This window comes from Schistocerca serialis, chromosome 1 (assembly GCF_023864345.2).
Source record: "Schistocerca serialis cubense isolate TAMUIC-IGC-003099 chromosome 1, iqSchSeri2.2, whole genome shotgun sequence".
In the NCBI taxonomy this organism is placed as follows: domain Eukaryota; kingdom Metazoa; phylum Arthropoda; class Insecta; order Orthoptera; family Acrididae; genus Schistocerca; species Schistocerca serialis.
Genome location: NC_064638.1, coordinates 76187431 through 76208855, shown reverse-complemented (window position 1 = coordinate 76208855; position 21425 = coordinate 76187431). Strand labels below are relative to the sequence as shown.

Below are 21425 nucleotides of genomic sequence, written 5' to 3'. Positions count from 1 at the left end.
CACTTGCTTGTGCATCTGCATTGTGCTCTTTCAGCAAAGGTACTGCATATGACCATCTGTCCTAATTTACAGAGCAGACGAGCCTTCAAATCCCAAGTTGTATGAAGAGTCGTGGACGTACAACCAATTAGCACTTAGTTGTAGTTTCACTTCCCTTCTACCTCTTTCCATAAATGTTCAAGACAGTAGCACATGAGCTGGCCACTGTGGCCAACTGGTTCTAGGCACTTCAGTCTGGAACTGCGCTGCCGCTACGGTCGCAGGTTCGAATCCTGCCTCGGGCATGGATGTATGTGATGTCCTTAGGTTAGTTAGGTTTAATTAGTTCTAAGTCCAGGGGACTGATGACCTCAGATGTTAAGTCCCATAGTGCTTAGAGCCATTTGAACCATTTGAGTATCATGTGAACATTTGACCAGCTTCACCTTTTTTCGATATACTTTGTTCCCAGGCTCTACGTAATAATAACCTACCCTTTGTCAGAGTTGCTTATGTCATTGGATTTCCCCATTTGCAGTCCATATCTTCACAAGTGTGATCCCTCATCTGCATCTGCTCCACTTACATACTTTTGTTGCCGCGTCACATGCCTGCAACATCATCAGGTGGCATCCAGTGTTGTGGTGGGCAGTGATCATAATGTTTTGACTTATCAGTGTATGCGACTTTTAGCATGTTCCCTGTTGCTGCTTTGCTTCACCGTGCTTAACACCAGCTGTAATGCCACCTTCTCTTTGGCTGTTTGACTGTACAATATGTTAACACTTGATTGAGGGTCATCTGTAATAGTAGTTATAAACTGTTCCAGCTAGTCAGTTCCAACCTGACTTCTTGCCATGCTTGGTAACTTCTTTTCTGAAGTGTGAGTACTTCACTGAAAGAGAGTGGGGTTTCTGCTATCTTTAGCTATGTAAATTATTTCTAACAGTGACTTACTTTAAGTGCTGTATTTTCTGCCATAAACTTACATGATTACATTTCAGAACTATATGACAATAACTCTTGATCTGGACCTTCACCCAAAATCAACCAGTCTCTTTCATGTCATTACTACTCGCGTTGACATTCTTGGAGTGGTCTGCTTGGTATTCTATGGCGGCCCCATAAAGCACTTTTAACCAGCGACAGCATGGTACCAGCAAGTGAAGATGCCTGCTCACTGCCCAGGCTGTACACACAGTCTCACATGACTCCGTACAAAGAGACTCCCCTTATTGGTGTACTGTTTCTACAAAGTTCATTTGAGCTATATATAATTTTTCATTTCATTCCCATGGCTATCCTGCATACTTTGAAGAGCCTAACGGTGTGCCATGGCCTTTCCCATGGAAATATTATGGGACACCACACGGTTTTTTGCATTAAAACTCAAGATCTTGCTGCCATATGTGAAACTGGCCCGATAACAGCACTGAATTTCTAAGTCTATGCTGTACTCATGTAACAAACCTCTTTTTTTGCCATTACAATGCACTCGATTTGGCAGTCCAGGGACATATAAATGTAGACTCCATTGCACAACAGATTCTAGGCATTAATGTCCTAGTAGCAGTAGAGATAGGTGGAGACTTGCAAAAATGGATTAGTCTAGTCTAGTAATTGGTACAACATTAAATAAAGAGAACATGTTACTTCATTATGCACTTGCATTTGAAGAACACGGTTCCTGTGGAAAGAGATAAGCTGTGGTATTTATTAGAAAGAAGGTGCATTAAAATTTGATTATCTTCCCAATGAGATCATCATTTCTTTGAAGGTTTATGAAATTTTGTTTCAGTATTTTCGGAATGTTAAATTTACATTTCTTTCACACTCAGAAGTGGGGGCTATATCTCTATGACAAGTTTCAGTTTCCCTCATGTGTACTGAATCCATTTTTATTCTATTGTAGTCTGGGATGTCTTAGTGCTGAGGGTTGTTGTTGTTGGTTGGTTTTTTTTCCCCCCCCCCACTGTTCTGTGGTCCATTAAAATTATCTGTAACAGCTTAAAACAAAAATGCAGATCATCATCAAACCCGTTTGACTGAACTACACTGATTATCGTAGCAGGAGTGAGTGAACATTGATGTCTCTTACTTTGAGGACCAAATCCAGTCACTGAGTAAAGTGAGATGGTGATTAGCACACCAGACTCGCATTCAGTAGGATGGTTGTTCAAATCCCAATCTGGTTGTTCAAATTGAGGTTTTCTTGAGTTATCTGAATAATGTAAGAGCATATTCCAGAGTTGTTCCTTTAAAATGTCATGGCTGATTTCTTTCACAATACTTCCCCCATTTAGTCTGTGTGTGTGCCCATCTGTTGAGCTACTGGGATGTTAGTAGAAAACCAGTTTTCTTTGTTTACAACTATATGGAAAGAATAGTTTGCTACCCTCCACACAGAGGAAGTGTTGTGTCATAGTCAAGTACAATGAAAAAGAACGCTGTAAATATTTTAAGTTTTCAGACAAAGTCCTTCTACAACAGTAGAACCCTCACACATTCACACAATAGCAACAACAACTCACACACAAATGGCCACTGCCTCTGGGTGCTAAGGTTTGTAGGTGAGTTGTTGTTTGAATGTGTGAAAGTTCTACGTGATGCAGAATGACATCAGTTCTGTCTCACTGTCAGTGTCTGGGATATCAAGAACCAATTACAGCAGTGGTTAGTCAGCTTGCCTCAGCAGAGATTACAATGGCCTCTACCCAACCAAATCAGTGCAGGCATCCAAGCCAGAGAGGGGTGCAATGTCATACAGATAAGTGGGCTTATACTGCCAAGTTCATTGCAAATTTGACTCAATTTTGTAATTACTGAAATAACATCTCATACACTCTCAACTCATTAAGTTTCATTTTGTTTCCAGTTCCCCATCTGGGTGTTTCACTTATTTGTCAGCCAATTTCTTTACCCTGGTTCATGTAACAAGTGTTTCTGTTGACAGTGATAATACATGCCCAGGACCCATTAATCACATTCAGATTTTGACAAGCTGAAAGAACATCCGGGGAAAAAAAAGATTTTCCAGCAATGAGGATGTTCATGTAGCAGTCCCATATGGCATATGTGACCAAGGAGTGAATTTCTGTCATCAAGGAATTGAACAATTCACCAGTTGTTGGAATATTTTGACAGTTGTTTAAGATACTTGGTGACTATTTTGAAAAATAGTGTCATTTATCTCTGTCACTTTCAAATATAGTGCAGCTTTCAATATAAGTTGCTTGACCTGTCATATTAGTGTGTAAATTATTTTTTGTAGTCTTCTTGTATATCGTATTCTGTGACAAATTTCCACAGACTTCCATTGATATGTGAGAGTGAATGTGATTTTTTCTCAAAGTAATAATTACTTTACTTCCTCTTTATGACAGTATTCTAATCTTAATAGCAATTTGCCATGCCATTATAACATGACCACGTAATGACTGAAGCAGAAGAAATGAATTAAAATTTGTGCTGCAGCCGGGACTGAAAACTGGGTTTTCTTGCTTGCTAGGCTTAAATGCTAACCGTTACACCACCACAGCACTATGGTTAACATTGCTGCATGAACCACCCAAGTTGAGTGAGAGACTTAAATGTCTCAGGGAAAAATATAACAACCACATAACTTTCTACTTTTTTACTGTTGGCAGTTTACTAATCTTATAGGCATTTTATTCCTTTGTAATCATGTGACTGATTTTGCTTGTGTAATATTAATAGAGTTCTTATTGCTTTAGGTATTTGAGAAACCACTCTTAGAGAGCAAAGTTTTATCAAATGAAGAAATTTACAAAATATTTGTTAACTGGCGTGAAATACTACAGTGTAACTACATGTTCCTCAGGTAAGTTTTGTTAATACAGCTTTTTTCTAAAATGCCTAGTACTCTTGATTTACATTTATTTTGTTTTACAGGACTTTGAGAATCCGAAAAGAAATGAGTGCAGATGGAGTTATTAGAATGATTGGAGATATTCTTTGTGAAAATGTGAGTTTATAATCTTAACAATATGTCTGAAAACAAGAAAGCTCACTTAGTTAATCTGTATTAGTATTCACATTTTTATCTATTAAGTGAATAACACAATGCAAGAAACTGACAACAGGTGTAGAAAGTTTGCAGTGAGGAAGAAAGGGATGTAACACAGAGAGTATCAGCAGATAAAAAGTTAAGAGGGGAAGAGAATTATAAAGAAGAAGAGAGAGAGCTGAAAGAAAAAGGAATAAGAGATGTAAATACAAAAATCATGCACAAAAAAATTGGATGAGCAGATAGGGAACTTAGCAATCTTACTGCATGTGGACATTCATATTTTTCCTGCCACAAGTGCAGTGAGACATTGCTGTTCATGGCAGTTTAAACCTACAGTTGGAAGGACTGCACTGATGTGGTGGTGGTGGTATTGAACCTTAACCTCAGTTTTGTGCAATTTATGAAAATTAAACTAAACCAACATTTACATTCAATAAATCCACCAAGGAGATGCTAGGAGAGCACATTTGTTTGCAAGAGCATATAAAGAGATGTTAGCATCCCACTTAGGCAAAGAATAGACATCATTTGTTTCCAATATGATGGACATAGAGGCAAAATTTAAAGTTATTGTAAATTGTGCTTTGTGTAAGTATGTGCCAAGTAAATGGCCTAAGGACAGAAAAGACCCTCTGTGGTTCAATAACAAAATTCGTAAAATGCTGGGGAAGTACAGATTACTGCATTCTCGGTTACAAAAGAATGTACAACTGATGACAGATTTGTGTGTGTGTGTGTGTGTGTGTGTGTGTGTGTGAAAAGATTGATGTACAGTGTATACAACCACTTACACCATCATAACTTAGCAAAAGATCTTGCTGAGAACCAAGAACTCTAGAAAATTATGGTCCTACACAGAATCACTAAAAATGTCAAAGACTTCTATCAAGTCACTCATTCACCATTCTAGTGTGACAATATAAGACAGTAAAAGGAAAGCTGAAATTTTAAATTTTAAGTTTACGAAAACAGTCATGCAGGAAGATTGGATAAACATATCATCATTTGCCTGTCGCACATACTTTCTTATGGAAGACATAGTAATAGGCATCTCTGGAGTAGAGCAGAAAGTGTAATAGGCATCCCAGGAGTGGAAAAGCAACTAAAAGAATTGAAAACAAGTAAGTCACCAGGTCCGTATGGAATCCCAATTTAGTTTTAGAGAGAGTACTCTACAGCATTGGCCTCTTGCTTAGCTTGCATTTATCGCTAATCTCTCACCCAGCACAAAATCCCAAACAATTGGAGAAAAGTGCAGATGGATCATGTATACAATAAGTGTAAAAGAATGGATCCACAGAATTACAGACCAACATCCTTAGCATCGAATAAAAAGTTCTTGATTTCCAATCATGCCAAGTAATTAAAATTACTCAATCTTTGGGCCAAGCACTCTTTGCCCATTGTCAAGTTGTATGACTGCCAGTGGGCTGCTGGTACGTCCCTTATATATGTCACTGGGGCTTGCCGCATCACCTGCCGCATATACTGGCATATGTTGACTAGGTGTTAACACACTTGCTTCTACCATGCAATTGCTGTGTCCCATGCCATGCTGAACTGCAGAGTGCTCTCTCTCTCTCTCTCTCTAGGGTGTTATTGGTGATTTTTATTTCAATGGCTTTTTAATTACACAATCTCAAAAGCCATTCCTCTGAGCCATAATGGATGTTTCATCAGATTTCACCCAGTGTCCATTATCCGAATCATGCTCAGCTAAAGCAGATTTCTGAGGGAAGCATAGGCAATAAAACTTCTCATGCTCTATCCTGCATTGTTCCACAGTGCATACTGTTTGTCCGACATAAAACTGGCCACACTCACAAGGTATCTTGTAGAACCCCAGGTGTTCTGAGACCTACTGTGTCTTTAACTAATCTCAAACAATTGGAAATCCAAGATGGAATGTAACAATATTAGGAAAAGGAAAATTGCTGCTCATCATATAGCGAAGATGGTTCCTGTAGAGCTTGCATAGGTGGCTTAGCTCATGGGGCAGGCTGTCAGCATCTGATATCATTCTTGTATGATGCACCAATATTTTGTAAAACAGTGCACTTATGTACCAGTGATGATGGCTGATGGTGTGCAAGTACATATCGATGTGGGTGGGTTTTCTATAGACACTGTGACCAAGGCATCCATTTTGTTTGTGGTGAACGAGAACATCAAAGAAGGGCAATGTGTCGGACCTTCATGGTAAACTGTATGTTACTGTTAATGCCATTGAGATGTACCGAGAACTCATCAAGTTTTTCACTTCTGTGGGGCCAAATCATGAATGTGTCGTCAATGTATCAAAAGAAACAAGTAGGCACTAATGGCATCATGTCTAAGGCAATATCCTTCAAATTATCCATGAAGAGGTTTGCAACAGCTGGAGCAAACAGGCTACCCATTGCAACACTGTAAGTCTGATTGTAATACTGGCCATTGTACAGAAAATAAGAAGGTAAAAGAGTGTGCTTAAATAGCTCTTCCACTTCACTTACAAAGAACTGGGATACCATATCCAAACAGTCTTTAACCGGCACTTCTGTAAACAGTGCCACCACATTGGAACTAACCACAATGTCACCCTCACTATGCCGTAAACAGTCGGTTGATAAAATCTGCAAAATTTTTAATATGATGTTCACAGTGTCCTACATGTGTAGTGAGGAGATTGGCCAGGTACTTTGCCAGCTTGTACATTGGTGAAGCAGTGGTGGATATGATGAGGTGAAATGGCATCCCATCCTTGTGGGTCTTCGGTAAAGCATAAGCAGTAGGTGGTCTAGGTGCCTGTGGCAGAAGATTCTTGACCACAATGTCTTCCACTGAAGAGCACTTGAGAAGTTCAGATGTCTTTCTTATTACTCTTTATGATGGGTTGTGTGGGAGTTTCCTGATAAGTACTTTCTTCCAGTAGCAGGCAGATTTTCTTATCATAGTCTGTGTATTCCATAATTATGGTTGCATTCCACTTAGCAGGAAGAACAATAATGCTTTCTTCATTATGTAGTGCCCACAGGCTATTGTGCTAAGCCCTGGTCATATCGGGCACTGGTAACTTTGCTTTCATGAGAATACGGCTTGTTTCATGCTGTATTTCATTCACTGTTTCATTTGAGAGCTTTCAGACTGTCTGTTCGACAGTACTTAGTGTATCACAGATAGGAATATCCCATGGCAAAGATGCAAAATTAAGTCCTTTCTTAACATTGCGCCTGTGTCTATATCTCTCGCTGTCAAGTTGATGACAGTGCATTCTGAGGATCTGTGGCCCACACTGTATTGTTGTTGTTACAAAAGGCACCTGAACCTTCCTTTCTGTAGTCCATTTCTGTGATGACGTTTGATGGGAAAACATAGCTACATTCCCTCAGTCTCAGTCCAAAGCCATGAATTTCTTTGATAGTTGCAGATGCAAGGCTATAATAGCACATTCACTCAAATTCAGCAGTTGCATGGTGAAATTTCCCCCTAGTGGTGTTGATATAATGGGATACCATAGAAAATCGTGGACTAGTCTTCTCATCACGGCAGCGCAGTAGGAAGCCTAGCAAATTCAGTAAATTAGCCTTTGACATGCAGCTCCCACAGACATTAAATGCTGCACCACATTTCCTCCCCTTACAAATACCCGATTTAAGGGTGCAGAGTTTCATGGCAGTAACATTGAATAAAAAGTTCTCAGGTTTCCACCTGTGTCAAGTAATTAAAATTACATGAGCTTTTGGCCTAGCATTCCTTGGCTATTGTCAAGTAGTATGACTGCCAGTGCATGCCTCTTATATACACTAGCTGCTGGCTGTGACGTCACTGGTGCTTGTGGCATTGCCATATACATGCATATGTTGATACGGCATTAAGTGCACCCGCTTCAGCTGCGGAATTGCTGAGTCCCATACAGTGCCGAGCTACAGGGCACTGTCTCTATTTAGAGTGTTATTGGTGATTATTTTATTTCAATGGCTTCTTTAATTACAGAATCTGAGAAGTTGTTTGTGCAAGCCATGATGGATGTTTCATCAAATTTTATCCAGTGTCCATTTTTGAAAGCATGCGCAGCTAAAGCCGATTTCTGGGGGGTAGTGTTTGTGATAAAACCTCTAATACTCCTTTTGCATTGTTCCACAGTGTGTACCGTTTGTCCGACATAAGACTGGCCATACCCACAGGGTATCGTGTAGGCCCCAGCTGTTCTGAGACCTGCTGCCTCTTTAAGTGGTTTCAGTAAGAAGAATGGCAGGGAAGCAAGTTTCTTTTCCTGCTCCTCATCAGTGGTCTTGTTGTGTGTTGTACTTGAAATCACTTCATTTATCTGATGGGTGTTAAAGCCATTGTTCCTGAAGACTTTGCATAGGTGGCTAAGCTCATGAGACAGTTTATCAGCATCTGATATCATTCTTGCATGATGCACCAATGTGTGTAAACAGTTCACCTCTATACTAGTGGTGATGGTGAATGGCAAGCACGTACACATTGGTGTGAGTGGATTTTCTATAGACCTTGTGGCCAAGGCATCCATTTCATTTGTGTTGGATGAGAACTTTGAAGAAGTGCAATGCATAATCTTTTTCTACCTTCTTGGGAAACTATCTTATTGTTAGTGCCAACTCGTCAACTTTCTCATGTCCAAGGGACCAAATGATGAAAGTGTCATCAACAAATCGAAAGAAATAACTAGGCATTAATGGCACTGTGTCCAAGGCAATATCCTCAAAATTCTCCATGAAGAAATGTGCAATAACTAGAGCTAACAGGCTACCCATTGCTACGCCATCGATGTGATCGTAATACTGGCCATTGTACAGAAAATAAAAAGATGTAAGAGTGAGCCTAAATAGCTCTTCCACTTCACTTAACATAGAAATGGGATACTATGTCCAAACAGTCTTTGACAGGGGTATTCGTAAACAGTACCAATGCATCAAAACTAATCATAATGTCACCCTCACTTTGTCAGAGATGGTTAACTTGGTTGATAAAATCTGTCAAATTTTTAATATGGTCGTTTACAGCATCCCGCATGTATAGCAAGGAGATTGGCCAAGTACTTCACCAGCATGTACGTTGGTGAACCAATATTGGACATGATGAGGCAGAATGGCATCCCATCCTTGTGCATCTTCAATAAAGCACAAGCAGTAGGTGGTCTAAGTGCCTGAGCGAGAAGATTCGCGACCATAGCCCTGGTCATGTTGGGTGCTGGTAACTTTGCTTTTGTGAGAATATGGCTCATTTCAATATGTATTTCATCCCCTGTTTCATATTACCGGGGCTGAGAGCAGTGGTCTACAAGCACTATACAGTGATGAAAGCATTGTGGTCCTTCCTGCTGACAAGGGGAATGCAGCTGTAACTATGGAATACGCGGACTGTGGTAAGGTGATCTTAATGCTACCAGATGAAGGTACTTATCGGAAAATCCCACATGACCCAACATCAGGAATAATAAGAAAGACATCTGAACTTCTCAAGCGCACTTCAGTGGAAGGCACTGTGGTCAAGAATCACAGGCACTTAGACTATCTGATGCTTATGCTTTACCGAAGATCCGCAATGATGGGATGTGATTCCACCTTACCATATCCACCACTGGTTTACCAACACCCAAGCTGGCAAAATACTTGACCAATCTCCTCACTCCACATGTAGGACACTGCACTCATCATATCAAAAGTTCAGCTGATTTTATCAACCAAATTAACCATCTTTGACTTAGTGAGGGTGGCATTATGGTCAGTTTTGATGTAGTGGCACTATCTACAAATGTGCCTGTCAAAGATTGTTTGGACATAGTATCCCAGTTCTTTGTAAGTGAAGTGACCAAGCTATTTAGGCACACTCGTACATCTTCTTATTTTTTGCACATTTACCAGCAACATGATCATACTGACGGCATTGCAGTGGGTAGCTCATTAGCTCTACATGTTGCAAACCACTTCATGTAGAATTTTGTGGATATTGCCTTAAACATGGTGCCATTAATACCGAGTTGTTTCTTTTGATATGTTGACAACACATCCGTCATTTGACCCCACGAACGTGAGAAACTTGACGAGTTACTGAAACACTCCAATCGCCTTAACAGTATCATACAGTTTGCCATTGAGGTGAAAGAAAAGACAGTGCATTGCCTTCCTCGATGTTCTGATCCACTGCAAACAAAACTGATGCCTTGGCTACAGTGTCTGTAGAAAACACACCCCCACCAATATGTACTTGCACACCGTCAGCCTCATCATGTGGCACAGAAGCGCACTGTTTTACAAACATTGGTGCATCGTGTGAGAATGATATCAGATGCTGATAACCCACCCCATGAGCTGAGCCTCCTATGCCAGGTTTTCAGGAAAAATAGTTATAACATCCACCAAATATATGAAGTGATTTCAAGCAAGACCAATGATGAGGAGCAGAAATAGGAATCTGCTTTTTTGGCATTCTGTGGCTCCATCTCAGGCAGGATAAGCTGGCTGCTGAAATGATGCAAGATCGAATTGATCTTCAAGCCTCTGAAAAATATCCATCAGTTACTGAGACTGGTTAAAGATGCAGTAGATCTCAGAACACGTGGGGTCTATAAGATAACTTGCAAGTGTTGCCAGTCTTATGTCAGATGAACAGTGTGCACTATGGAACAATGCAGGAAGGAGCACAAGAATTTTTATCACCTATGCTCCCCCGAGAAATCTGCTATAGCTGAGAGTGTTTTAGAATGGACACCAGATAAAATTTGACAAAACATCCATCATGGGTCACACAAATGGCTCCTGGGATTCTGTAATTAAAAAGTCAATTGAAGGAAAAATTACCAGCAACAGTGTAAATAGAGACAGTGTCCCGCAGCTCAGCATGGCATGGAACCCAGCCATTACTTGGTTGAAGCAAGCACATCGAATGCCTTGTCAACATATGCAGCTAATGTATATAAATGGTGTACTAAGAACCCACTGGCAGTCACACCATTTGACATTGGCCAAGGAGTGCTTGGTCGAAAGCTCATGGAATTTTAATTAGTTGACATATTTGGAAACCCAATTACTTTTTATTCAGTGTTCCTGCCATGAGACTCTGCAGGCATTGGTTTGCTGCAGAATTCTTGAACATTCTGAGTTGGGAAATTATAAACTTCCTTGAGGCAAAAAAGTTCCATTCCACAAGTCAGCATAGATTTAGAAAGCATTGCTTGTGTGAAACTCAGCTTGCCCCTTTGTCATATGATGTCCTGTGACCACGGATGAATGACAACAGGCAGATTCCATATTCATAGATTTCCAGAAAGCATGTGACATGGTGCCCTGCTGCAGACTGTTAATGAAGGTACGAATGAAGGTACGAACACATGTATTAGTTTCCCAGGTAAGTGAGTGGCTCCAAGACTCCTTACATAATAGAATGCAGTACATTCTCCTTGACGATGAGTGTTCATTGGAGACAAGATTATTGCCACGAGTGCCCCAAGGAAATGTGATAGGATCTGATGGATAAGGTGAACAGCAACCTGTGACTGTTTGATGATGCAGTAGTGTACAGGAAGGTGTTGTAATTGAGTGGCTGTTGGAGGAGACAAGATGACAGGCAGAATTTCTAGTTGGTGTGATGAATGGCAGTTTGCTGTAAATGTAGAAACATAAATTAATGCAGATGGTTAGAAAAAACAATCCCATAAAGTTTGAATACAGCATTGGTAGTGTGCTGCTTGGCATAGTCACTTCAATTAAATTTGTAAGCATAATGTTGCAAACTAATATGAAATTAAATGAGCATGTAAGGGTGGTAGTAAGGAAGGTGAATGGCTTACTTCAGTTTATTAGGAGAATTTTTGAGAAGTATAGCTCCTTTATAAAGGAGACCATGTATAGAACACTAGTGCCACCCTTTCTTGAGTACTACTCGTGTGCTTTGGATCCCCACAAGGTCAGATTAAAGGAAGACATCAAAGCAATTCAGAGGTGAGCTGCTAGATTTGTTATTGGTAGAAGTGATGAACGTGCAAGTATTACAGACATGTTTCATGAACTGAAATGTGAATCCATGGAGGAGATATGTTGTTGTTTTCACAAATCACTACTGAGAAAATTTAGGGAACCAGAATGTGAAGCTAACTGCAGAACGATTATACTGTCACCAGCGTATATTTCTCATGATGACGATGATGGTGATGATGATAAGATAAGAGATATTAGGTCTTTTATGGAGGCAAGTAGACAGTCATTTTTCCCTCTCTCTATTTTACAAATGGTATAGAAATGGGATGTAGATGTAAAGCAAAACTTAAAATCCATAAAATAGTGCCCCAAAGGAAAATATTCTTTATTTTCAGGAAGGTTCAGTATCTTTATGGTTGCTAACTAATGAATTCCTCTTGCTAATTCTGCAGAAGAGCAAACCTTAACTCTTTTTTGTTTACAATTAAAATAATACCTAATATGTACGATAAGAAAATATTTGGTCTTTTCAAAACTGAAATGTTCAAATAAAATATTGTAATTGTTATTATAACAAAGGCAGCTATAATCTTGACAATCACTTCTCAATTAACGTCAGCCACTGGATGGCTCAGCAAAGCCAATGACTTTAACATCTGTCTGTGAGCTGAACAATATTTTGGCATATATGGGGTGTTCAAAAAGTCTCTCCGCAGTGCCGTATGGTTGTTAGCTGCATGTGCCATATGATTAGACGAATTGAATTGTGTATTCACCAACGGGGCACACACTTCCACCATTTAATGTGAAAATTTGTTAGTAAAAATAAATATTCAATAAATCAATAACTTTTATTTCACTGAGTTTCATTTTGGTATATTCACTTTGGCATACGACACACTCGGCTAACAATCATACGGCACTTCAGAGACACTTTTTGAACACCCTGTAGTTTAACCTGTTATTTATTTGCCAATGATCAAGTAGTACTTGCTGAATAAAGACAACCCAAAATGCAACTGCTATTTCAGGCTGCGCATTTCATCAATACATTGAAGACACATATCTTAGAACAGTTATTAAACAAGTCAGGCACTTAACCAGCCTACGGCCACTTCCCTTTTCTGTTGCCAAACCTGGTCGTTGGGCAGCATCTGTCCCACAGCTACTGTTCGCATCTCAGATCGCCAATTCACCTTCCCTGTTCATGTATTCAAACAGGCCCAGAACTGTTTCAAGGATTCTTCGGAAGCTGCTTTCGTAATAACTATCCTGAATTCCACAAAAGTGGAGTGGCTTGATGTGCCTTGCAACAGGCAAGTATTCCCGGTGTGATTTTAGTGGTCTTGCTATAGTTTTAGCGTCCTGTCCACAACACTGCCAGGAGCACCTGCCCTGACACTGCAACTCTCTTACCGACCATCGTACACACACTGTCCATCCGACATCAAAGATGACACACTCTCTCTCTCTCTCTCTCTCTCTCTCTCTCTCTCTCTGTCTCTCTCTCTCTCTCCCCCTCCCCTCCCTCCCTCCCTCCCTCCCTCTTCCCTCCCTCCCTCCCTCCCTCTCCCTCTCCCTCTCCTTCTCTCCCCCTCTCCCTCTCTTCCTCTCTATGTATCTGTCTACCTCATACGTACATTTTAGGGCATACATTTGTAAATTTATCTTCAGATTGTAATTGTAATAGATAGAATTCACAGCTAACCACTTGTTTGTATGAAAATTCCTTAAATAAGATCAATGGCCACCATTCCTTTTAGATTTTTATGTCTTTATAAATCCAGCTGTGGCATTATTTCTGCTTCTGGTTGTATCTCCAACAACTAGGATAGTGCAAAGTTGTTGTCAGTGACCAAGTCTTGAAGGCTCCTTTAAAAATTTCATTCTCCCCTTCTCATAGTGCTTGTCCTGAAGTAGGGTGTGATTTATGTCATCAGTTGCAATATCATCACATTGATAGATTCTATGTAGGTGGACAGGAAAAGATCCCTTATTGAGAAGCATTGTCCGTGAGTGTTTGGCCTTTACAAACCATAGCAGCTTTGGTATGAATGGGTGTATACTTGCATAGCTTGTACCCTTTGTTGGGTTTTTTTCCCATGACATGAGAGAATTGCTCATTGTTTTATTTTCAGGAAGGTAGTATGTGAATGGGAGTTTTACGTCCATAGGTCTTATGCTGCTAATTAAATCTCTCACTAGTTGATTTGCTTTGTTATTGTACTGAGAATTAACCCAAATGAATTCTGTAATTTGACAGTCTTTTCTCCATCATATAAGTGATTTACTGGATCAAGATTGTATTTGCAAGTTTCTTTTTTCCAGTTCCTGCAGCTAATAGATTTCGCAATGCATCATGAGTCGATGTGATAAGGGCTTTGGGGATTGTGAGGGAGCTTGTGCACTGCACTGTCTGCAGAACAGGGTGTGTTTCAGATACGGATACAGAAGCACTGTCTGTGCTTGAAACTTCCTTTCTTCTGCCATTTGTGGACAGAAGAAACTGCATCCCAATGAGTATCCATATCTGTTTTTGAGCCATCTGTGTGTATATTTGAGTATACTCTACCTATTTCTATGCTACGCATGATATAGGTGAAAATGGCTCCTAACCTTTACTGTTGCTGGAACTATCAACATATGTTACAGGAATATACTGAGAAGAGTTGTGATAGTTGTATAGAAACATTGGAAGGACTTCAATAAAGTGAATTTTAATTTGCAGATATTTCCAGTTTTCCTACTGTTCATAGAGATTAAGCTGTTTTTTCCTCTGATTTCTATAATTTCCAATTGGAGTGTGCATTTCACACCTTTTGATCAGTGGATAGGTAGTATCTGCTTTCTTTGTAAAATATAATCCTCACATAGCATTGTTCTGTGGCTATATAAAGGCATTTGTCTTGTTTCCAGGAGGAGGGCATTAATAGATGAAGAAAGCATAGCTCCAAGGCAGATGCATAGGTTTTTGTACTGCAGTTTATGTAGTAGCTGGTTTATTTTTTTTATTTTTTTTTATTTTTTATTTTTTTTTATTTTATTTTATTTTATTTTTTTTTTTTTTTTTTTACAGAGATGTGATCAGCTATGCCTCCATAATTTGTATGGGAATGTATCAGTATGTGGTACAAAGTGAGCATAGTGCTGGATGAACCCCACACCATACTCATGTTACCAGTTTCGTACATTTTGATGCTTTTCCGCATATACTGAAGATTGTTTGAGTATGAGGTCCCCAACTCATTCTGGAATCAAAGAGAGTGTGAGGGAACCTAGGTTGGGATTTTTTATGAGCAGAGAGTCTTACACTGTTCAAACAGCATGTTCATTTTGTGAAGGGCACAATTACGTATTAAATCTGTAATCCACAGCTGTGTAATGTTTGATCCTGTATGTGCATTGCCATAGACAGCTCACGCACAGCCTGGTCCAGACTGGTGGTCACAACATACATACATACATACATACTACATACATACAAACAAATTACAAAATGGATTATATTTTGCAAATGTTGATTGACATCAGCTGTTTGCAACACATGAAAATTTGTGCTGGACCAGGACTTGAAGCCAGATTTCCTGCTTATTATGAGTGGTTGCCACTTCAGCTATCCAAGCATGCCTGCAGGACTGATACATACTTCTGTGTCTTGGGGTCCACAAATATCATCTGCATACTGGAGCAGTTTTACAGAAGCAATAATTCTCTCAAGCTCATTAGTATAGAGTGCAAAGAGTGTAGGGCTTGGAATAGATCCTTGTGGGAGACCCATTGTAAGAAGACATGGGGTCCAATTAATTTATTTTGGACCCAAATCTATATATTTCTTTTGGTGAGAAATGCATCAATTCTGTAAATCAGCTTTGGATAGAGTCCAAGAGTTTACAACTTCCTTATCAACACTGGTACATGTGAACATTATTATATGCTCCAACAACATCAAGAAACATTGTTCTTGTCACTGCATCACAGACATAAGAGGGGTTAAGGTATTAAATTATCAATTGTTCTCTTGCTTTTTCTGAAGACCATACTTACTCAGAATCTAATTTGATTGCAGCCACAATTGTGACCAATTTTTAACCAAATGCTGTAAAGTTTTGCCAGTGCAGGAAGAAAGAGAAGTTAGTCTATATGACGCAGCCTACTCTTCATCTTTATGTGGTTGCAGTATTGGTATCTATTTGAGTTGTTCAATTGTGTATTAGTTTGTTGTTCATCCATATTTGGTGAAATATCTGTAACCGTTTTCTGAGTGTGATGTGAGGGAGATTTTCTATCATCTGGTAGTGTATGCTGCCCTTGTCAGGTGAGGAATTTGCCGCCTGTATAGTGTCTTTTAACAGTTCTTCATGCAAAACTGGTACCAAGAGAGGGTGACTGTAATCCCTTAACTGCAGGAAGTATTTGATCTGGTGTATTAAGCCAGGTTTTGCAAATACAAGTTGCTGACGTGTAGTTACCACTAAGTTCCGTATAAAGACTTTCTTTGTTCGAGATAGCCGATGGTGCATACTGCTGGAGGACTTCAGAGGCCATTGTCAGATTTTCAGAAGTCTTCAACAGTGTTCTGTGTAATAGCCTGTGTCATTACTATGCCTGTTTGATTTTAGAGGGAAAGAAAAGTCTGCATGTTTAAAGTATAAAAGCTGTTAGCAGGAGTGTCTTGATCCGGCTGGAATGTAGGTAAAGGAGTGGGAAGTATGGAGTGTTTTGTATAGAACTTTGTGGATCCTGAAATTCATAGGACATACCAGGATAACTGTGCTTATGTTGATTGTGAGTGAGCATTCTATTTTTGTTGGACCTGGAGGCTGGAATTGATATAACTGCATGCTTAGGCCCCTGTTGTAACTTTTCTCTGTTGTATTCAAATCCTCTGATTTCCTGCAAACTTCAGGCTATTCATTATGAGAGAGCACTCATGTCATAGAAACATCAGTAGTAACCTGCGCAAATGATCACAGTGGCGTGGGTTCAGAAGTATAATTGCTATAGGCTAAGCTGGCTCTGCTTCCATGAGTTGCTGATAAATTGGGCAACAGCAACTGATGGTAGAGTGGTTTCCATTGCAGTGCAAACACCTGGGTTCCCTGCTATGTGAGCATTGTGAAGTCTCATGGGCTCCCAAAGCATTTGGTTAACTAAGTGCTGCTTGCATAGCCAAATTAAAATATCAAACACAATTATGGCACTGCAGAACTGACTGGATGTAAGGTGCAACCAGGCAGTGCATACAGCACAAGTGTGCTTATTTTACAACACATTTAGGTGTAAGAAGGACATTCAATGTTTCATTTTCAATTACTTTCTTTCTAAACCCTTTGGACATCAGTTACTAAAAATTCAGACATTATTTCTGCAAGAATGTTGTTGTTAGGAATATATCAACATTGTGAGTATCTACATGCCTCTTTGTTAGAAAATTAGGGATGTAAACCTCAATCCTTTTCTGCCAAAAGATGTCAACCAACCTTAACCTGTTTGCTGACAGCCTATTGTTGGCTTTAATTTTCTATTTGTTTCTGCCAGTAGCTGAAATGTTAATAATTTTGTGTTGTAAGTTGTTACTTTCTGTAAACAACTTTCTTCCGAGAGTGATCGGACTTAAATTCCCCACATTACCTTTCTCTCCTTCTACAAAGGCAACATGTGGACCCATGTCTGTTAATTGATGTACCTTACCTTTGCTAGAATGTTTTCTGCTGATAGGAAATGTGTTATTTCCTGCAGGAGTGAGTGCTAGGGTCACTGAAACGTCAGCAAGTGAGGTGGCGCAATGCTTAGCACAGTGGACTCGCATTTGGAAGGACAACGGTTCAAACCCACCTTTGGCCATCATGATTTAGGTTTTCTGTCATTTCCCTAAATTTCTTCAGGCCAGTGCCAGGATGGTCCCTTTGAAAAGGCATGGCCAACTTCTTTCCCCATCCTTCCCTAATCCGGTGGGACCGATGGCCTCGCCTTTTGTCCTCTCCCCCAAGTCAACCACCCAACCACTGAAATGTCCATGTCCTTAAGACTACCAGACATGTGGCAAGTAAGCTGTCCATTGTGATGGCTATCTACTGAATAAGCACACAAGTTTCTGTCTATGGCTACAACTTCCACACTATAGGTGACATTTGCAATGTCTACCGCATCTTTATCCTGTATGTCATTAGTACTATCCATTTCATTTGGCTTTCACATCTTTGTTATATTTGCATCATGAGCTGGTACTTGTTTTGACGATGGTGACCCTTATCCTGAATTTTGTTGTTGGATGTTGTTTGTCAGAGACTGCTATTGGGCAATTGTATGCAGCGAGTGATGTTCCACCTCCATCTGATAATTCCATTACATACCAGTGAATGAATGAAACAAAGATGGGCAAATCTGAAATATTGATGTCTCTGGTTTTTGAGATTATCCAGCTGACAAATTTTGCTGAGTTAAGCATTTTCAAGGTTTGGAGTATATGGGTGCCTAAGAATTTTGAATGATATACTCTCTTTATCTGCTGGCTCTTTTGTGATATTAATCTCCCAATGGCTTTAGACAGAATGAAACTGAATGTAATTGGTTTTGTTGAGTTTTATTGCTAGAGAATTTACTGTGAACCAATTGAGAACAGTATTAGTAATTGGTTGCCATTACACTTTTCAGTCTGTGGATGTTTCATTACCTATTGCAATCCTTGTATCATCTGCAAACAGTGTGAAGCTGCTTGCTTTGTTGGAGGTCAAAGTTAGGTCATTTATACAAGGTGAGTTGTAAATGAGGAAAAATATTTTTTACAAAGTGTCGCACATTGGGCTACAAACATAAATTCATTTTCCCCATGTCCTTCTGTCACTAAATGTCAATGGAATTGAGTGTTGTAAGATTGATAAATGTGCAGCAGACTTTCCTATTGCACCGACATAGGCTAGAAGGACAGATCAGCAACACCGCACAACATGCAAGTGTTGTAGGTAGTCAATGCTGCCAATCAGAAGTTGAAGTATGCAGCATGAAGTGATGGTATGCATGACAATGCTACCAGTGACACCATCCACATTATATCATTCTGTTTTCGCCAGCTTATATTATGTGTAGTGGCTATGTGACATAGGTAAAGGAATGTGAGGAATAACAGCACTACTGTGTATGAATGTTTCATTATTTGGTTTTTGTGTCCTGGGTTTAGTCTTAAGGAACAACTACAAAGAATCAGAGTACAAAATCGACTACTCAGGCCTGTCTCAGTTAATTCAGATGAATACAGTGTAACACCACAAATCTAAACTAACATAGAAACACATGATCAGAAGCTGCAGTGGTGTTTCATAAGTACTGCTCGAAATGATGGCCATGGTGTTTGTGGTAAAGTTCAAACATTTGCTGAAAGTATTGCTCAAACAATCCATCATGTCTGTATCTCTTTGCATAATATCATTGACATGTATACTGCATTGCAGGTTCTTAATATCAACAATACCTCCTTCCTGAATCACAGTTTCAGGTGGCCTCCACAAAAAGCAAACCAGTGGATTCAGCTTGTGACAATTTAGCTGGCCTCCACAACCAATCCATTTGGAAGGGAAGGAATTGTCCAGGTGGTGTCACACTGTGCCACTGAAGTGAGTGGGGCTCCACTACGTATGTACCACAGGTTAACACGAGAGGCCAAACTAACGTCTTCCAATGATTTCAATAACATAGCATCCAGCAAACAAAGATATCACTCTCCTATCATCTTTAGTGGTAGCACAAACAGCCCCATGAAGTGCCGATCAATAATACCACACCAGACATTGACACTGCATCATTGTTGCTACCCTCGTACCACTGTGCTGTGGAGGTTTTCTTCTGTCCACTTGTGCAAATTATGCAAATTCCCGATACCATCCTACATGAAATAGGCTTTGTCTGTGAACAGAATTGTTTGTGAAAAATGCTGGTCATGCCTCTGATGCCTTAGGATGAATTTGCAGAAGTCCACTTTCTGCTGGTAGCCTCCCAGTGACAATGCTAGTACCTTATGCATGTAAAATGGATAGTAATGGTTTCTGTGCAATACTCACATAACAGTAGATTGTGATATTCCAACTGCAGTGTCAAGAGACCTGGTGATTGTTCTTTGGTCTTCCACAACAGTTTGTAACAAGTTCTCTTCATCATCCGCACTGTACGTCAACAGTTGGCCCCGGCCATTAAATCCTAGAGGTGCCACACATGCACCATACTCCCTGAAGTGACTACCCACAAAGTAAAATATTTTGGTGGCTGGGAAGCACCAGGTAAGACACCTCTATGATACAGTTGTTTTGCAACATCATTTCTTCCGTCGGCAAGCCCAAAGGTTTTGATTTGATTTGATTTGATTTCTTTATTAATCCATGTAACAAATTACATTGTGTGGATTTCGTCAGCAAAATCATATACAATACAATATACCTACAATTATACACATAAAATTAGTATTTACACACATTTTTGAGGTATCTAAAATTAGTTTTATATCCTTGTGTAATTTGTAATTTTCTTATAGAACTGTACAATTTTTGATTTCATATTATAATTATTTCCTCATGTATTACAATGCAGGCTACTTTAATTACACTACATGTTTTAATTCAGATAGTCCGTTACTGTGTATTTAATAAAAAAAAAATTAGTTTTGTTTTGAACTGTCCGATTGTGTCAATATCTTTTATTTTTTGGGGCAATTTATTATATAATTTAACAGCATTGTACAACAAGCTCTGCTGAGTTTTAACTTTATTTTTCCTCTCTAGATGCAGATTGTATTGGTTTCTAGTTTCATAGCTGTGTACTAAAGAATTTTTCATATAGCAGTCAATATTTTTTTTTTACATACATAACACTTTGAAAAATGTATTCACAGGGGACAGTTAGGATTTCCAGCTTTTGGAAATGTTCAAGGCAGTGAGCCCTACTGCCACTCTTGGTTATTATACGAATTGCTCTTTTCTGTAATTTGAAAACTATTTGAATATTTTTACTGTTGACTCCCCAAAATATTATTCCATAGGTAATAACAGAGTGGATTTAAGAAAAATATACAGATCTGACACATGTAGTATCACAAACTGCAGTCAGAATTCTCAGAGCATAGCATGCTGTAGCGATTCTGTTACTAAGTATTTTAATATGTTCTTCCCACTTTAACTGACTGTCAACATGCATACCAAGAAATTTTGTGTAGTCTACACATTCTATAGTTTCAATGTTTAACTTAAAGTTGTTATAGTGTGGTTTTTTGCAGACATAGAAGTTAACAGCATTTGTTTTTTTAAGATTTAGTGTTAGTTTATTATTGGATGCCCACTCACGTACACTGTTTAGTGTTTGTTCGGCTTTTTCTTTTAGTGCATCTGGTGATTTGTCACTGATTAGAACATTTGAGTCATCTGCAAACAATATTGTTTGTCCATGCTTGATGCTCTGTGGGAAGTCGTTTATGTAAATGAGGAATAGTACTGGGCCAAGGACACTACCCTGTG

General features: G+C 39.4%; 1 protein-coding gene across 6 annotated transcripts in view; it reads left to right on the top strand.

Moving 5' to 3' along the window:
* The window catches only part of LOC126461919 (intersectin-1), a 310794-nt gene that overhangs the window by 219545 nt on the left and 69824 nt on the right, over positions 1–21425 (top strand). For all 6 annotated transcript variants that reach the window (XM_050096034.1, XM_050096037.1, XM_050096036.1 and 3 more), the window contains 2 exons: positions 3714–3820; positions 3892–3964. In XM_050096034.1, the coding sequence (XP_049951991.1) occupies positions 3714–3820; positions 3892–3964 (180 nt within the window). The remainder of the gene's footprint in view (positions 1–3713; positions 3821–3891; positions 3965–21425) is intronic.